The sequence below is a fragment of the Callorhinchus milii genome, unplaced genomic scaffold, assembly GCF_018977255.1.
Source record: "Callorhinchus milii isolate IMCB2004 unplaced genomic scaffold, IMCB_Cmil_1.0 Scaffold17, whole genome shotgun sequence".
NCBI classification, from domain to species: Eukaryota; Metazoa; Chordata; class Chondrichthyes; order Chimaeriformes; family Callorhinchidae; genus Callorhinchus; species Callorhinchus milii.
The window spans coordinates 5,478,211-5,493,827 of NW_024704758.1; the positions used below are offsets into that span (position 1 = coordinate 5,478,211).

General features: G+C 41.2%; 1 protein-coding gene across 2 annotated transcripts in view; it reads left to right on the forward strand.

Moving 5' to 3' along the window:
• ush1c (Usher syndrome 1C) overlaps window positions 1-13,941 on the forward strand; it is a 66,282-nt gene extending 52,341 nt beyond the window's left edge. Inside the window, exons 17-21 of one of the 2 annotated variants that reach the window (XM_007887492.2) lie at window positions 449-502; window positions 1,324-1,423; window positions 3,795-3,904; window positions 6,873-6,928; window positions 12,589-13,941. In XM_007887492.2, the coding sequence (XP_007885683.1) occupies window positions 449-502; window positions 1,324-1,423; window positions 3,795-3,904; window positions 6,873-6,928; window positions 12,589-12,601 (333 nt within the window). In that variant the 3' untranslated portion in view covers window positions 12,602-13,941. Of the gene's footprint in view, window positions 1-448; window positions 503-1,323; window positions 1,424-3,794; window positions 3,905-6,872; window positions 6,929-9,335; window positions 9,461-12,588 lie in introns of those variants that run through there. The other variant, XM_042341505.1, reaches the window with a different exon arrangement.
• Window positions 13,942-15,617: the final 1,676 nt, after the last annotated feature.

The window sequence follows — 15,617 nt, forward strand, 5'->3', positions numbered from 1 at the left end:
GATCCAAACCGTTGCTCACAGCATAGTTTACTTCCAGATGAACAGGGCCATTTAAGCTTGACATTTACTGCTGATTTGCTATAATTTCCTTTCTGCTAAAAGTGTGAAGGCAAGATACGGTTTAGGGGCATTGATGGTTCCAGAGCTCTGGAATCTAATTGATGCCTTGAGTGGGGTTGGGGAATGGAAGATTAGAGGTTCTTAGTGTAAAAAGAGTGAGCTTAATTCTTTTCAGAACTAGTCTTGTGGCTGGCTCCTTTAATAACATTATACTAAGGTAACCAGTGTGCGAGGCCATTCAGCAGAGGGTTACACATGTCCAGAGTTCCCAACCAATTGGACTTCACAGCGGGAAATACTTATTAATTATTATGATAAATTATGTATGCTGAGTACTGACATTGCGGCTTGATGGATGATATTAATGTAAATTATAATTTCCTTCCAGTTCACCTCAGACCAGATTGCTGGAAGAGATGTACGCCTCTTGAGAATTAAAAAGGTGATAAGAATGACTGTACTGTTAACCCTTGCAGCCATACTAGTGGATAGAGTGGTCCTAGCAGTGCAAAGCTTGCTGGTCAATGTTCGCAATAGCAAACTGCATGGCTTTAGCTGATTAAAACTCCAGCGGTTATCCCAACACACACTCTAAGATCCCAGACTTTGGCTCTTGCCAACTTTGAAACTGGTTTGTTCATTTTCCAAAGTTTACATTCGTTGTACAACATGGAAACAAGGCATTAAGTGTTTATGCTCCGTATAAATCTAAAAACTACAGCTGAACCCCAGCTGTACAGTTGAATGATGATCTGAATTGAGAAAAAAATCAATGAGTAAATTTAAGCTTCTCATGAACACCTGGATCAGAGCTATTATTGAGCAAATAACTGTATTTTATGTCTATGGAAGATTAACTTCAGAAGTTTAGTTGAATCCATACTAAGAGCATACTTTTGCAGTTTGTCCAAGTTACTAGTCTTGTCTATTAAAGCGAGGTAAAACTTTTTGAGACTGATTCTTCAAGGTTTTGAAATAATTGCTAAAGCACTTTAGGTGTTGAATTTAATGACACTTTCAGTCACAAGCAATGGTTGGCTGAGTGAACCCTTGAGAGCTGGTCTAAGATGTTACTTTGGTTTGTAATCATCCCACTTCTTGTCAGGCTCTGCTTTCTGGCAGCAGGTGTTAAAGTAAGTTAGTTATCCTGGGATAACATCATGTTGATGCTATCCCATGTGAAGGGAGCTATTTTAATGCAAGTTGTTGTAGTTCAGTGGCAATTGATCTCCAGACTGACCCGATCATGTTCCTCTTACACAGGAGGGCCCGCTGGACCTCGCAGTGGAAGGAGGTGTTCAGTCTCCAATTGGGAAGGTGGTGGTGTCTGGGATCTACGAAGGTGGTGCAGCAGACAAGCATGGTGAGGTTCCTTTCCCATGCACTGAAAACACTCTCCAGCGTGCCCAGTCGGTGCATAAAACCTTGACATCCACTTTAAGGATCATTTCACATTGCTAGCAGAAGGGAGCAGCAGGTAGCACTGAGCGCCAAGGGGGAAATGCCATTCAGGAACTCTATAAATGCAGTGTAAATAATCCTTTCAGTCCAAGGGGTGGAGAGGTAGAGGTGTGAACCAAAGCTCACTCTTTAACATTGTGTTTCATGATTGTGCAGTCTGTGTGTCGCTCCTTTTCGCAGGGATTAAATCAGGTTAGTGTTGCAGATGGTGTGAGAGTAGTGATGGAAGTCTCTGCATTGCGGGCCTTTCGATTAATTCTTGCAACCCCTACCATTGCTCCCGATAGATGATCGAGGCAACATTGACTGAATAACATGCACACATTGTAACAAACCGTGAGGCAGGCAACATTCAAACTTTAGTTCCTGGATCGATTCAAATTTTAACTGGACCTAAACCAGATATCATAAAAAGACAGCACAGAAGGGAACAGAGGACGTGCAACATGTCCAAGTTAGCCGAGCGGAGCAGTGGGGTAGGAGAAGATTGGGAGGTAAGGAGGTACAGGATGTAGAGGGTGAGTGTGAGTGTGAATGTGAGTGTGAGGACCTTGAAATATATCTGCAGGGAGCCAGTGGAGTGTGATAATGCAGGTGGTGGAGCTTATATGACTTGGGACTTATAAATGGTGGAGGGAGGGAGACCCCTGAGGAGTGGGTTAGAAAGTGGGAAGTAATCAAGTAACGGGAAGTATTCAAGGTGCAAGCAAGTTTCCAAGGAAACCACTCAAGCCCGATCCTTCACGCGCTCAGTTGAGAATTCAACCCAATTCCTCCCAATGCCTCCCGCCCCCTCCTCCCACATATACAGGCATTTGTGTACTAAGTACTAAGGGGTAATAGTTTAAAACTCTGGCATTTCTTGGAGCTGCTTTGGGATTGTTGAGTAATCCAAATCATGGCTTTGAATAGGAAACGTGATCAGATGTCCCGGGTCACGAGAGAGAAAAAAAAAGCATCAGGTGACTACTCAGCCCCCGTGAGCGAGGTGATGCCTCAGAGATCATTACCGCTAATGACGCTTTTACTTTTCTGCTTCCTGTTGATTGCAGTGTAACAGCTGAGCGAGGTCAAGTTACACGTAACCGAATACAGTGTTGTGAGCGTCCAAGAAATGCTCGCATATAAATCAGTGCTATATTTGGTAGGCAGTGTAGTAGTTATTATGACTAAATCATTTCTGAGCAGTATATTGAATAAAACTCTAAAGATGCAGCTTACACATCCAAGAGTCCTTGACGCCTCCGCTAAAATATCTTCCTCAGCTGGTGTTTCGGTTGCTACAATGCTGGTGCGTGGGCTACATGTAGTTGCCGCTTTGCACTGCAGAGCTGTTCTGACATTCTCTATATCAGCCCCAGAGGGCACTGAGCTTTCGTTCTACTCCCCGAACACACACACACTCCAATTGGACACAGGACATTTTTTTTGCCAGGTTCTCTCTTCAAGGTAACATCCATCTAAGGAGAGGAGAGTGGTCAGGAATACAGCTGGTGATTTTTTTCCAGTGATCTGGCCAACCATCCCCAAATAAAATTGGTCTTTCACTTCCTGGCTGTTTGTAGGACATGGCTGTGAAAATTGGCTCTTCTGCTCACTTACAAATACCCAGTCACTACACTTTACAATAATTTCCTGTGAAATGCTTTTGAGAAGTCTCGACAACACCAATGTTAAGATGGTATATCAAATGCAAGGATTATTTAAGATCATACGATGCAGATCAGATTATCTTACCGATTTGTGTTGTAAGAGTCTTGATTGCACTAAGATGATGCACCGACTTGAGGAGCGCAAGAGAACTGAAGTGGAGGGATTGAGAAGCATTGGACTGAATTCTTATTTGAACCATCTAAGGGCTGGGCTTGTGTGCATGTTGCATCCTTTGTCAGACAAGGTCCTTGCCTTCACCAATAAATCCGTTCACACCCTAGCACCCAGCAGGTCTTGATATATGTCATCTGGTGCCCTCTTTGCCATTATCGGTGGCCCAGCCTTCAGTCACTATCCCCATCTTCAGCTCACAGGCCTCTGCCTCGACCACTCTCTATCTGTTTTAAATCCGCCTTAAAAACAATATCTTTGAATTCACCTATAGTCACCTCTTCCCTTCTCCTTTGCTCAGTATCTGACCTCACCTCTTTGAAGTGCTACGTGAAGAGTGCTGTATAAATGCAAGCTGGTGTTATCATGCTGTGTTGCTGTGAAATGATCCAAATTCTTTATCGTCTGTAAATAACATATTTATGGCTCTTTCTAACTTTCTTCTCTAGGTGGAATAGTGAAAGGAGATCAGATAATGGCTGTCAATGGGAAAATCTTGACAGACGCCACCCTGCCTAAAGCCCAGGCTTCACTAACAAAGGCTTGGAACAGTGGTGGGGTAAGATTCTGTCCTTCATTCTGGTGCATTTTCTGAGCTCACAAGAACTGGATTTGGTTATACCTTGCTTTACATTTACAGATTTATGTCTGTAATGTTAACTATTTCCAAGGAAAGTTTTTTTTTTTTGTGTGTGGCCATTTTAACTTTGTTTCCACAACACTGACAACAGCAGCAACAAGTTACATTTATGTAGCGCCTTGAATCCCAATATGAAAAAACAATCACTAAACGCAGCAAAGGAAATTGTCCACTGGTCGATCCCTACTTTTAACAATGAACTTGTCATCTCATAGTGTATTAAACTGTGTAGATTTGTAGTCGGAAGTGCCGCTGCCAAGGACTGTGCCACACAAATTACACTGCCCAGTTTCTGTGAGCATGTGTTTAGGCTGCAGGTGAATACAAACTGCACAGTCTGGCTCCGATAAAATATTCAACTCGTACAATAATAACCCTTGCATTTGATATCAGCACCTTATCACGTCATGAGATGTCTCAAAACGCTTCACAGAATATACTGCAAAGTGAATTAATTGTATATTCTGTGGGCGAAACACAGCAGCTAATTGCGCAGAGCAGTGTCCCACAAATAGTTGTGCATTGAGTGATCAAATTATTATTATTATTTTATTTCAATGAAGGGATTATTGCTCCTGGAAAGCAATCTGCCAATCGACTAACAACCAGGTTCCTACTTACTGCTAGGTAAACAGAGGCATGTGAAGTAAGGAAACTCACCTAAGGTTTTGACCCTCCCAGGAATCAAACTCAGGTCCTCGTGCTCTAATGAAAACGCCACAGGGCTTCCTGTGCACCCATATAACCATACACTCACTGATTTATCTTTTGTATTCCAGTCCAGCGCCTCTTGATAAATGCATCGAGAGAATGATTAAAATACATTGTAACCTTGCTGATTGGTAAAAATCAAGAATTCCTCCCTTTATAATGTCTTCAGGTTGGGTGATTATGGCAGAGTGGCGTCTGAGTGATCATGAATAATGCAGTCTTCAATTTGAGCAAATCTCTCCTTTCCTGACCTCTGCTGTAACCTGCTGCAAACTCCGGCTCTCTCTGGCTAGATTGTCTGATTTCTTGCCCTATTATCCTTCGCAATTGGCTTGAAATGTCTTTGCCCTGAATGCATTCAGTCAGCAGCTGTGTTGTATATCCTCATTCAACAAACTGAAGGGAAATCCACTGAATCTACTCTCAGTGGACAAGGTGGCAGCGAATGTGTTTGCCACCTTGTAAATAAAGCAGCGATGTGAGCCTTCTCACAAGGCATGGTTCTGTATGTCGTGGGACCTGGGTTGGTTCTGCTTCACTTTCTCCTGCCCAATCCCACCTCACCATCGGTGGGTGAGCTTTCAGCCATTCTGCCCCTTGCACTCTCAAGCACCACCCCAGAGTCTCTTAAAGCCTTGCCTTTCCCTCCCCACTTTCAAAGCCTTGTATCTTCATCCAACTGTACTGCTCTTTCAGTCACATTTTCCCTATAAAACAAAATACACAGTGACTACACTTTACAGTATATCCTGTGAAGCGCTTTAAGACAACGTGAAAGGTTCTATATCAAATGTAAGGAATATTTTTTATTATTATTAATTCCAAGCCGAAGCTACTCTGCGAACAGGGGTCAGGAAAGGACAACTGGCATCTTTTCGAGAAGTGAATTGCTCATCAGAATTCAGAGCTGATATTGTGATCAGATTTAAAATTCATCTTCTGTATTAAATCATTATCCAATCTGTAAACTATTTCCTTCCTTTACTTCTTCCTCTCTGTCCACTACATCGTCATGAGCTGTCTTGGTGAAGGAGACAGACAGATTATAGTATATTGTAAACAGTGGCAGGGGAGACTAGCTGATATGGTGGGTTTGGAAACTTTCACTTTTGGGACCTGGTTTGTATTCTTGCCCAGAAGTATAAGATAGCTGCTTTTTCTCTCACATGGTTCTAATCATACAACAATATTTTTAAAAATTTAATACATCGCCTCAATCATCAAAACGGCTTAAGCGCTGCACAGGATTGAATTTAAAGAGTAATAACTATGTATTTATAGAAGAACGTTTGCACACCCTTCAACTGAGCATTAAATCGAGATCCCGTCTGCTAGTTTGTCAGGTGGATGTTAAATATCCTGTGCCATTACTGCAAAAAGAGCAGAGAGTTTCTCCTGGTGTCCTGGCCAACAATCAAACAGATAAAGTAGTCCTGTAGCTCAGTGGTTAGAGCACTCACCTCGCAAGCGAGAGACCCGGCAGGGCAAAACCTTGGGCAAGTTTCCTTACTCCACACGCCTGATAATAATCCCTCAAGAAAAGAAAACAATAATAAAATTGGTCACTTCAATCCACGACTATTTGTGGGACACTGCTGTGCGCAATTGGCTGCTGCGTTCCGCCCACAAATATACAGTTAATTCACTTTACAGTATATTCTTGGAGTCGTCTAAAGACATAAAAAGTGCTATATCAAATGCAAAGATTATTATTTTTATATTATAAACTGGTCATTCATCTCCTGCTGTTTGTGCATACAAATTAACTGCTGCATTTGGCTAGAAAAACAGTCACAACATTTGAGACTGATTATTGTAAAGTATTTTGATGCATTTTGTCTTTCAAACAGCAATAAAAGCTGATCAGTTTAGTGGCACTTTGTGCACCTGCAATCCATATTTTGTCAGTCAGTCGATTTCCCCTTTAACTTGCTCACCAGCGAGAGAAGCTAAGAAACAGGACAGGATGTAATTGGACTCGAGCTTGTTAAAACGATAACTAAGTTACAAAATTATAATAACTAAAATTACATATCTCCAGGGAGCGATTCTGACCTCTGCTCCCAGCCTGTGAACAGCAGTGCAGTTTATGGTAAGCTCGCAAGGAGCATAGCTGTGTTGGAAGATGAGCAAGGTTGGTTCATAATGTAAACATAATGTGCTCCTTGTGTTACAGGACTGGATCGACCTTGTTATTGCTGTGTCCCCACCAAAGGAATATGAAGATGAAGTGTAAGTTTACTGACAGGGCTGGGAGTTAGAAATAAATCATAGCTTTTTTTGTACCATTCTACGTATTTAGCGAAACAACATTGCGATAATCTCTCAACAAATTGTTAAATTATTTGCAATTTGTTTCCATTTTGTTTACGTTGTTCCACCCAGCAGCATTTCTCAGGTCAGAGCCCAGCTCATCCTCTGATAGTGCTGCCTTCGGGTGACTTGCCTCCATGGTCACAGAGGCTATTCAGTGCTTGGTGTCTACTCTATTCTCCTTTCTGTAGAGCACTCCTGATCATTGTTTGTCCTCCTCCCTGTTAAGATGAAACTTAGCACATTGTGAAATTGCTGGAATCTACCCATGTTCCACCTCTGTGAGGAGAAGCACTTTATTCTTCTACGCTGTCATTCTTCCATACACTCTCTCTCTCACTAAACTTGTAAATTGGACTTGCGTCCAGGAAATGTACCCTCTTATTACAAGTGAAGAGGTGTTGAGACCAGGTCAGTATTTGCGCAGAGGTGTCATTAACTTACATATGCCTGTGAACAGGAAACTCATGAATTCATTGGTGAGCGCACTTGGAAGTGAAGAGTTTTGATATGTATCTGCTTAACCAGTAACTATATTCGTCGGGAATGAAGGAGGTTCAATCAGCCTCATTTATATTCCCCGCTCCTCAACATGTTGGCCAAATTTGTTTAAAAAAAACTCCCCCCTGCTCTCAGAATTCAGTACATGCTCCACAATGGAAAGCTAGTTTATTTCTTATATATAATAATGTCATCACATTAATGGTCCCTTGAACGCTTATGCTTTGTCCATCAAAGCAGCAAAGAGGCTTCAGGGGACCAGGGGGTATCGGATAAGCAATCCCCTCACATCCAGTTTATTTTGCTGTGGATTGCTAAGCAGTTGAATCAAAGTACGGCATGATTTGTGGAGCTCTGCTGGTCAGAGCACCTTTAGAAGCAAGGCTCCATCAATCACTATGAGAGACTGCAGTATAAATTCATTGAGTATCCAATATATAAACACAGCCTCACTGTTCTATAACATAAGTGTTCTTCCTGGGAACTTAGACACTAGTTACTTCAGGCAAATTGAGGCTTCAGTAATAAGGCTTCAGTAATAATTCAGTTGATTCCTTGGAGAATCATTTATTTGACACATCTTGTTCTTTTAGTGGTCTGGCTTGACTGGAAGTTCAGCTGAATAGGGAGACACTGTAAAAACAACAATAGTTTTACATTGATATTTATATTATATTCAACGATAGTTTGATATTTATATTATTATTTATATTCATATTGGGAGGACATCTCAAAGTGCTTCTTGGACATCGTAAAGCTCCAGCTGGAAGAGGAGCTGGAGGTGTGGAGGAAGCAAAATGGTAAAATAGGTCTTGCAGCAAAGGTGAGGGAGTGGATTTGGATATTTACCCCTTAGCACTTAAGGGGGCAACCACTGCCTTCATGAGAAACCATTCAAACTTTTCCTTTGTAACTGGAGAACAAAAAGAAAAGACGGTTAGACTTCAAGACATGCTCACCTCATGCTGAAATGACATTTCAATATGACTCGTGCCATTGTACGACACGATATAAACAGAAACCGCTTGATCGAGAATTTATCGTAGTGTTCCTTATATTAATTCTTGCACAATGTCATTGAAGCCCTTTATAGGATTTATTGTAAAATGTAGCGGCTAATGTTCCACAAGCAGCTGTGAAGTGAATGACTCAGGAATTGTTGGCCAAGACACCAGGAGAAATTCCCGTCTCTTTTTAAATGCGTTACAGGATTTTTACCTCCACCCGAACCAGCAGACAGGACCTTGGTTTAATTTCTCATCTGAATAACGGCACCTCTGACAGTGCGATCATGCTCCCCAGCACTACGTTTGGGGTGTCAGCCTAGTCTGTGTGTGCTCACCAAGCCCTGATTGTGGGGCTTGAACTCACAACTATCTCACAATTGTATTTTTATTTGGCCACTTCCCATACTGGACACTTATCTCCCACCCCCCAACCCTCCCAAAGGCAAATAGGCTCACTTGTCAAGACATTGGAAGTGTTGCATATATTTCATGGGAATAAATGAAGAGGATTAATACGACCACAGGAGTTCACAGTCACTTTGGGTGCTTAAATGCCTTGTTGCAAAAACAACTCAGAAGCGTTGCAGTCAAGAAAGCGCATGTTAAAGTCAAGAAAGCGCATGTTGCAGAGAGTTAGTTCTTCCCCTGGACTCCAGCATGGGTAACAGCAGCCAGTGTAAACCATCCTGCAATAAATGATTGATGCGTTGGGCAAATATTTTAGGAAGTAGATAAAGGCGACTGTGTCTCTCGGAGGGTAGGGGAATTTCTGATAGCATTGGGTTGCACTGAGTAATGCTGTTCCATTCTATATGTAGCCCCAAGGCAGCTTCATCAGCATCTGCCAATCTCAGTGCAAGCAGGAGGACTGACGAAGGCAGCGCGCCAGTACACAGAGAGGGGTACCTCCTGCAGCTGTAGCCTGAGCGTAAAACTCCAATGGTAACTGAACTCAGCTGAGCTTTGGCATGGACTGCTTTTGAAGAGATCATGTAGCTTTAGAGGACATGTGTCTGTGCTTGTCTCATCTGCATCTTCATTTTTAGTACGTCAAAATGCCTTCAGTTCTTTCTGGACCTGGTTAAGAGTATTCCATTGGATTGGATGTTGGGACACTTTTTCCTTAATACAATTGCTTCATAAGGAATCCTGCTTTTTCAGATGGACGTTAAAGATCCCATAGCACTTTTCGACAAGACAAGGAGTTTCTTCTGGTACCCTGGCTAACAATTCACCCACCCCAAAAAAATGGTCATTCATTTCTGTTTGTGGGACATTGCCGGGCAAATTTGGCTGCTGTGTTTGCATAGAAAACACACAGACTCTACACTTTAGAGTAAATATTGCAAAGCGCTTTGAGATGTCCTCCCAATGTGAAAAGTATTATGTCAAATGCAGGATTTTTTAAAATTCACGTCCTGCAAATGAGGAAGTAGCCAGTGCAGTATTCTCAACAATTTACTGGACATGAAACCTAATAGGATTTTGCATGAAGAAATCCATTCAGAAATTTCGCTATTTAGACTCCATTATTCAAACCTAATATAATTGTTTCTTGAGTGGCTCACACCTAATTTACAGAGCTGTTTAATGCAAAGTACTTTCTTTCAAAGTCGTTCACTTAGGCATAGAGCCAAGAAAGTCTATTTATACGTATATGAATATGGTTCACTTTTAACAATGGGTTCATGGTTCTCTACAATATATGGGACACATTTCCCGCATTCCTCACCACTGGTGATATTTCCAATGGAAGGGACCCAAGCGCTTTCCAAGTATCTCTGTTGAGTTTAATAGCAAGAGCTTGAGAACAGTTGGCCTATGATCAGAAGCTCCCTGACCCTGGAAAAGCACAATAATAATCCCAATAATAATCCTTGCATTTGGCATAGAGCTGTTCATGTCGGGAAGGCATCCCAAAGTGCTTCACGTGACATAGTGAAGTGTAATGGTTTATAGGCAAATGCCACAGCCAAATTGATACAGTAATGTCCTAGAAGCAGCCGCAAAACAAATGACCAACAGGGTTGGCTGACTCTCAGGTCTGTCCGAAGATCCTGCCTCCATTAAAATCAGTGCAGCCAACGCCAGATCTCAAGCGATTCCTCCCATCAGTGCAGTCACTGGAGCAGGCAGGTCCCAGGCACTAGATAAGTGATATTTCAACTAAATGATAGTTTTACAATATGTAACTTTTACCTTTTCCAGAGAGTGTTCTGTATGTGCTCTGACTGTCAGCCCTTCATTATAGTATTGTCCTGTAATGCAGAATTGTAGGGAAATTGATTTATGTTGACAGTCTCCCTTGTGGACCGTTACAGATCTGTCATAGTTAAATTCCTAGGTCAGAGGCTCGCTTTCCTTGCTTCCTCTCCTGAAGGCGGACAACCCTGCTGCTTCCATCTGTCCTCTGATACCTCAGTACCAAGGCCAGTTCCTCATATGGGAAGCCAGACAGTCCTTTCTGAGGGGATCTCAATGGAGTCAATGCTGTCCTGACCTAACGTCCACACACACGTGTATTTTTGGAGGGTGTGGGGGGCTGGGAGGTTATTGAATAGCAAGGAGTCGTGGCCGTTGTCCCCTCATTTCCCATTCTTCAGGGCTTTAACCAACAACAAAATTACATTTGTATAGCGCCTTTCACATCGAGAGGATGTCCCAAGGTGCTAAAAAGCTTAAAGCTTGTTGCAGGGAGTCCAACACTGATTACCATTGCTCTGGCTTGCATCAGATGACTTAGATCATTAGATTGGGACCTTCCGATGAATACTAAAATGGGCACTGCTTTTAACCAGGAGAACCATCAGAGGATACCTGTCCAAATCTCCTTTGGGTGAATGGAGAAATCTACTGTACCACCTTTAGCTGAGCTGCATGTTTCAGAAATTTCACGACATAATAATCACGTGAATATTCCAGTATCCACTTTACATTTACAATCATGATTTACATTTATACAGCACTTTTCATGTCAGGAGCACATCTCAAAGCTTCACACAGCTGACTGGGAACCCGAGTGGGGGTATATGGAGGGAAAAGATATGTGGTAAGCATGGAGGGAGGGTTAAGGTGGAGAGACAGGGATCCATTGCCAGTAGATTGAGTTCCTTTGGCACTGACACACATTCAGTTTTCTTGCTCTGGTTTCTAATTTCAGTGCATTAAATGAGCAGTTTATTTTTACAGACTTGAAGATACATAAACCTGTTCAATATTACTTATCTTCTGAGTCCAGAACCCTCTCAAAGGAATACAAGAGAAGCATAGCCTAAGGGCACAACCTGCTGCTCAGAGGAACTGAAAGGCATTTGATATGTCATGCATTACATCCTCATGGCTGGGACTTTCATGTTAAACCCACTGTTTGTGTTTTTGAGGTTTCTTGCCTTGTTAGCTACATAACATTTCTAAATGTATTCACATCCCATCAAGAGTTGTACAACATTGCACAGGCTGTATAATATATTTCTGATCAAATAGTAAATTCTAATACAAGGTTCATTCTGACCTCTATTTGCCAATGTTACATAATGGTCCTTAGAGCATTACTGTAAAGGACACTTAATATATTTTTTATTTATCAATAAATTTAGGATTGTTTTACAGTACTGAAATCACAATTAGATAGTTATTTACAGCAAGTATATTTAATTTTTTGTGTATTTTTTTAACCCTTTTAAAACATATATAAACATGATATTATTTGACGTTTCTGGGTCAAATATTAATTTGAATGCCACACTACTGAACATCGTATTGAAATTTGATGGTGTATTGGTGACCCAAAGAGCTTGATGGGAGAACAGTCGGGTTTTCTGGAGGGATGAGATCAGATGGCTTGAAGTGCCTTTTCAGCCGAACTGATCTTATGAGAGGAAGGGAATGAAGATGGGGAGAGCTAATCATTCAGAATCAGACTCACAGCATAGCCCTGGCTCCAGCCCATAGGCAGCAACTTGAGAATGGGTTCCCTTCCAGGAAGCACCAAAGCAAAATCCTTTTATGAAGGAAACATGCCAAGAAAAATTGGAAATCTAGTTAACATGCCTTTTTTTAATATTGTTACAGGACATTCTTTTGATGATGAAGATATCCATCCACATAACGCTCCCACTCGCTCACTGGATCCCACTGTGTTTTCGTACAAGCCAGAGTTTTAATAGAAACAAGCAGTGATGCAGGAATCAGATTTACTTTGATTGCTGCCTCTGAGTTAGAGTAAAGGTGACAATGTTGGCAGATGTTGATTGACAAACCTGCACAAATCCAGAATCAAAATCAACACATTTGTGTATTTTTTAAGTCCAATAACAGCATTTGGTTGAAACTTTTGATTTTATGTGTCAAATTAGCTTAATTAAAAGCAAACACGTAACAGTCCACACTGACAGGCCTCACTTCAGGAATCATTCCCCTTGCTCCTTCCAAATTAACCTTTTCTCCTAATCATTGCAGGAGCTCAAACGTCAAGAAGACTAGGCTTTTGAGAATAGATTTACTCATGTTTATCAGTCCCCATCACATTATAACAATTTACTGTATCATCGTAAAAGTCCTCTTTAACACTGCTCTCATTGTGCTGTTTGATTGATTTATACACCAATAAGTTAGTTGAACATATGTGTACAGGACTTGTTGAAGTGATCTGCGCACACTAAGCTCTTGTGATTCTGTCCCTCGCCAGAGCAGTAGCAGCCTGTGTGCACAACAACCTAGAGTGTTGCTGTCTGATGCTCTGTGCCAGCATTATGAAGCTGCAGCTGTACTTGACCAAGGGAAGGGAACTGGGCACTTTCAACAATATTTTCAGGATTAGCCTGATGGAAGTTGCAAAACTACTGTCAGCTTTAACAAAGTGAGAATAATTTCACAAATTACACTGAAGAGTTAGCTGATGAAATAATTAACTCTTGCACTTGCATAGCTTAAGCCTTATAACATCGCAAAGCGACTTACAGAGAACTGCTGTCAAATGTAGTTGCTGGGCTTTGCAGGGTGGAATGCAGCACTGATTGCCATTTCTGAAAATAGATATCACAGAACATAACAGTACAGAAACGGGCCGTTCAGCCCATCGAGTCTGGTGCTTTTCCCTCTGAAGATGCCATTCATTCTGAATTCACAGAAATCGTTTTGGGTTCAGCATGTGACCCTTTCCTGCAGAATTGCCACTCACTGCAACTATATGCCTTGACTGAAAAATCGCAATAGGTTCATCTAATATCCCCTTTGTCATCATGCTCTGCCTGTGAGACATAAGAGAACAGCACGGATATGTTTCTGATTAGTTTCAAACCGACACCACAACCAGATAGTAGTTTTCCACCAAACATATTAATGTACAAATTGTAAATTGTTTAAAATCTTTTGGTCATGACAATTTTCAGAATAAACCCCAGTTGGTAAACTGCTGAAATCAAGCATCTTTGTACGTGTGCTGAAATGCATATTAACAGTTGATTTAATTACCTGGCAATTAATAGTGGGATGATGTTTGTTGTTATGCCTTCTACTATTGAAGTGTGTGTTCTGGTACAGGTAAGCAATAGTAGTTCTGGGCTGACAGAATACATTTCTGCTTTGCGCCAGTAGTTTTGAGTGAGGTGAAGAACAGGCAAGGTGCAGAGAGGATCTTTTGTACTATTCCAACAACTATTGGCCTCAACCTCTCAAAACACCCCTAAAGCTTTTACTTTTATTTCTTCCCAGGCATCCATTTGATCATCAATGAGGAAATAACCAATTTACAGGCAGATTTGTAATTAGGGATTATTATTATGATAATATTATAATATGATGATTGATTATTTTAATTTATTTTAATCAATACTGATTAAAATTAGTTGGAAAATAAAGAAGCCCAGATTTTGTGAGGTGCTTGTGAGCCTTGTTAGAATTTATATTTTTTGTATAATATTAGAATCATGATAGATGTTGCGAACAGGTTAACTTTTAAGTTAAGTATGGGGCAACCAGACTGAAACCCATGATTGACCCTCAAGATCACGTGAGTGTCTCAAGGACAAGATGTGTACTGCTGCACTGCACGTACGCTCGAGATAACGTGAGTGTCTCAAGGACAATATGTGGTTGCTGCTGCACCTACACACCATGAGATGTTCACGTGAACCCAATGTGATTTGGGCCATGTGATCCAATGTCTGAATAATAATTGGATGTAAGTGAGCATAAAAGTCCATTCAACCCTTTGTTCGGGGTCCCTCCGAGACCGGGTCTCCAAGACAATATCTACTGGTGATGGAAGACTGAAAACTAGAAGGTAGCTGCGGTTGAAGGAAGACTGAAAGCTTAAACATTGAAGGAAGCCTCCGTAGTGAAGACCTCAAGGAAGACTTATAAACTGGTAGTCTTGTTTTGTTGGTGGATCTATGAATTGTACTTACTTGCCCATGCCCATCGGGAACTTGAATGGATCCTTGAATTTAATAAACACCACTCTGGTTGCAAACAGTAGTTGTGCTTGATTGAAACGTTTTTTCTAACAGCCTTATTAGGATTAGTATGACTGAAGGGCCCATAATATCTGACTCTACCAAGGCTATGCAGCAGGAAGGAGGCTGAAAGATCATCAGGTAATGGGATCATCACAGATGAAGAAAGCCTTTGACCATTTGATCTCATATACTTTCAGAATAGTCACCCTACCACCTTCTCATTTACAGATCAAGCTGCATCGCGAATAAGTGCAGAATTGTGACTTCTGTTATCCTTCCTTGTAACTTGTTCTGCATTTGAATTACCATCAGTGTTTGCACTGGAATTGCCTTCTTATGCATTTGCTTCAGTTTTTTTCTCTCGGTTTCTACTGCCATGAACCCTGTACACATGCCTGAAATATTTATTTAATAGGTTGAATTACATGCGATCTTTGTTGAAACTGCATTAATTTCAAATAATCCAATGCAATGCCTTCCAAAGTCTAATAAATGTGACTGGTTGCAGACAACGGCCATCTGCTTAAGTGTTCTTTTATTTTTAGAACAAGTAAAACAGAATGTTTAGTAATAAATTAAACTTTTCAAGAGATGAGTAAAAGCTAATCTCCCCATTAATCACAGAGAAGCTGACTTGCCCCA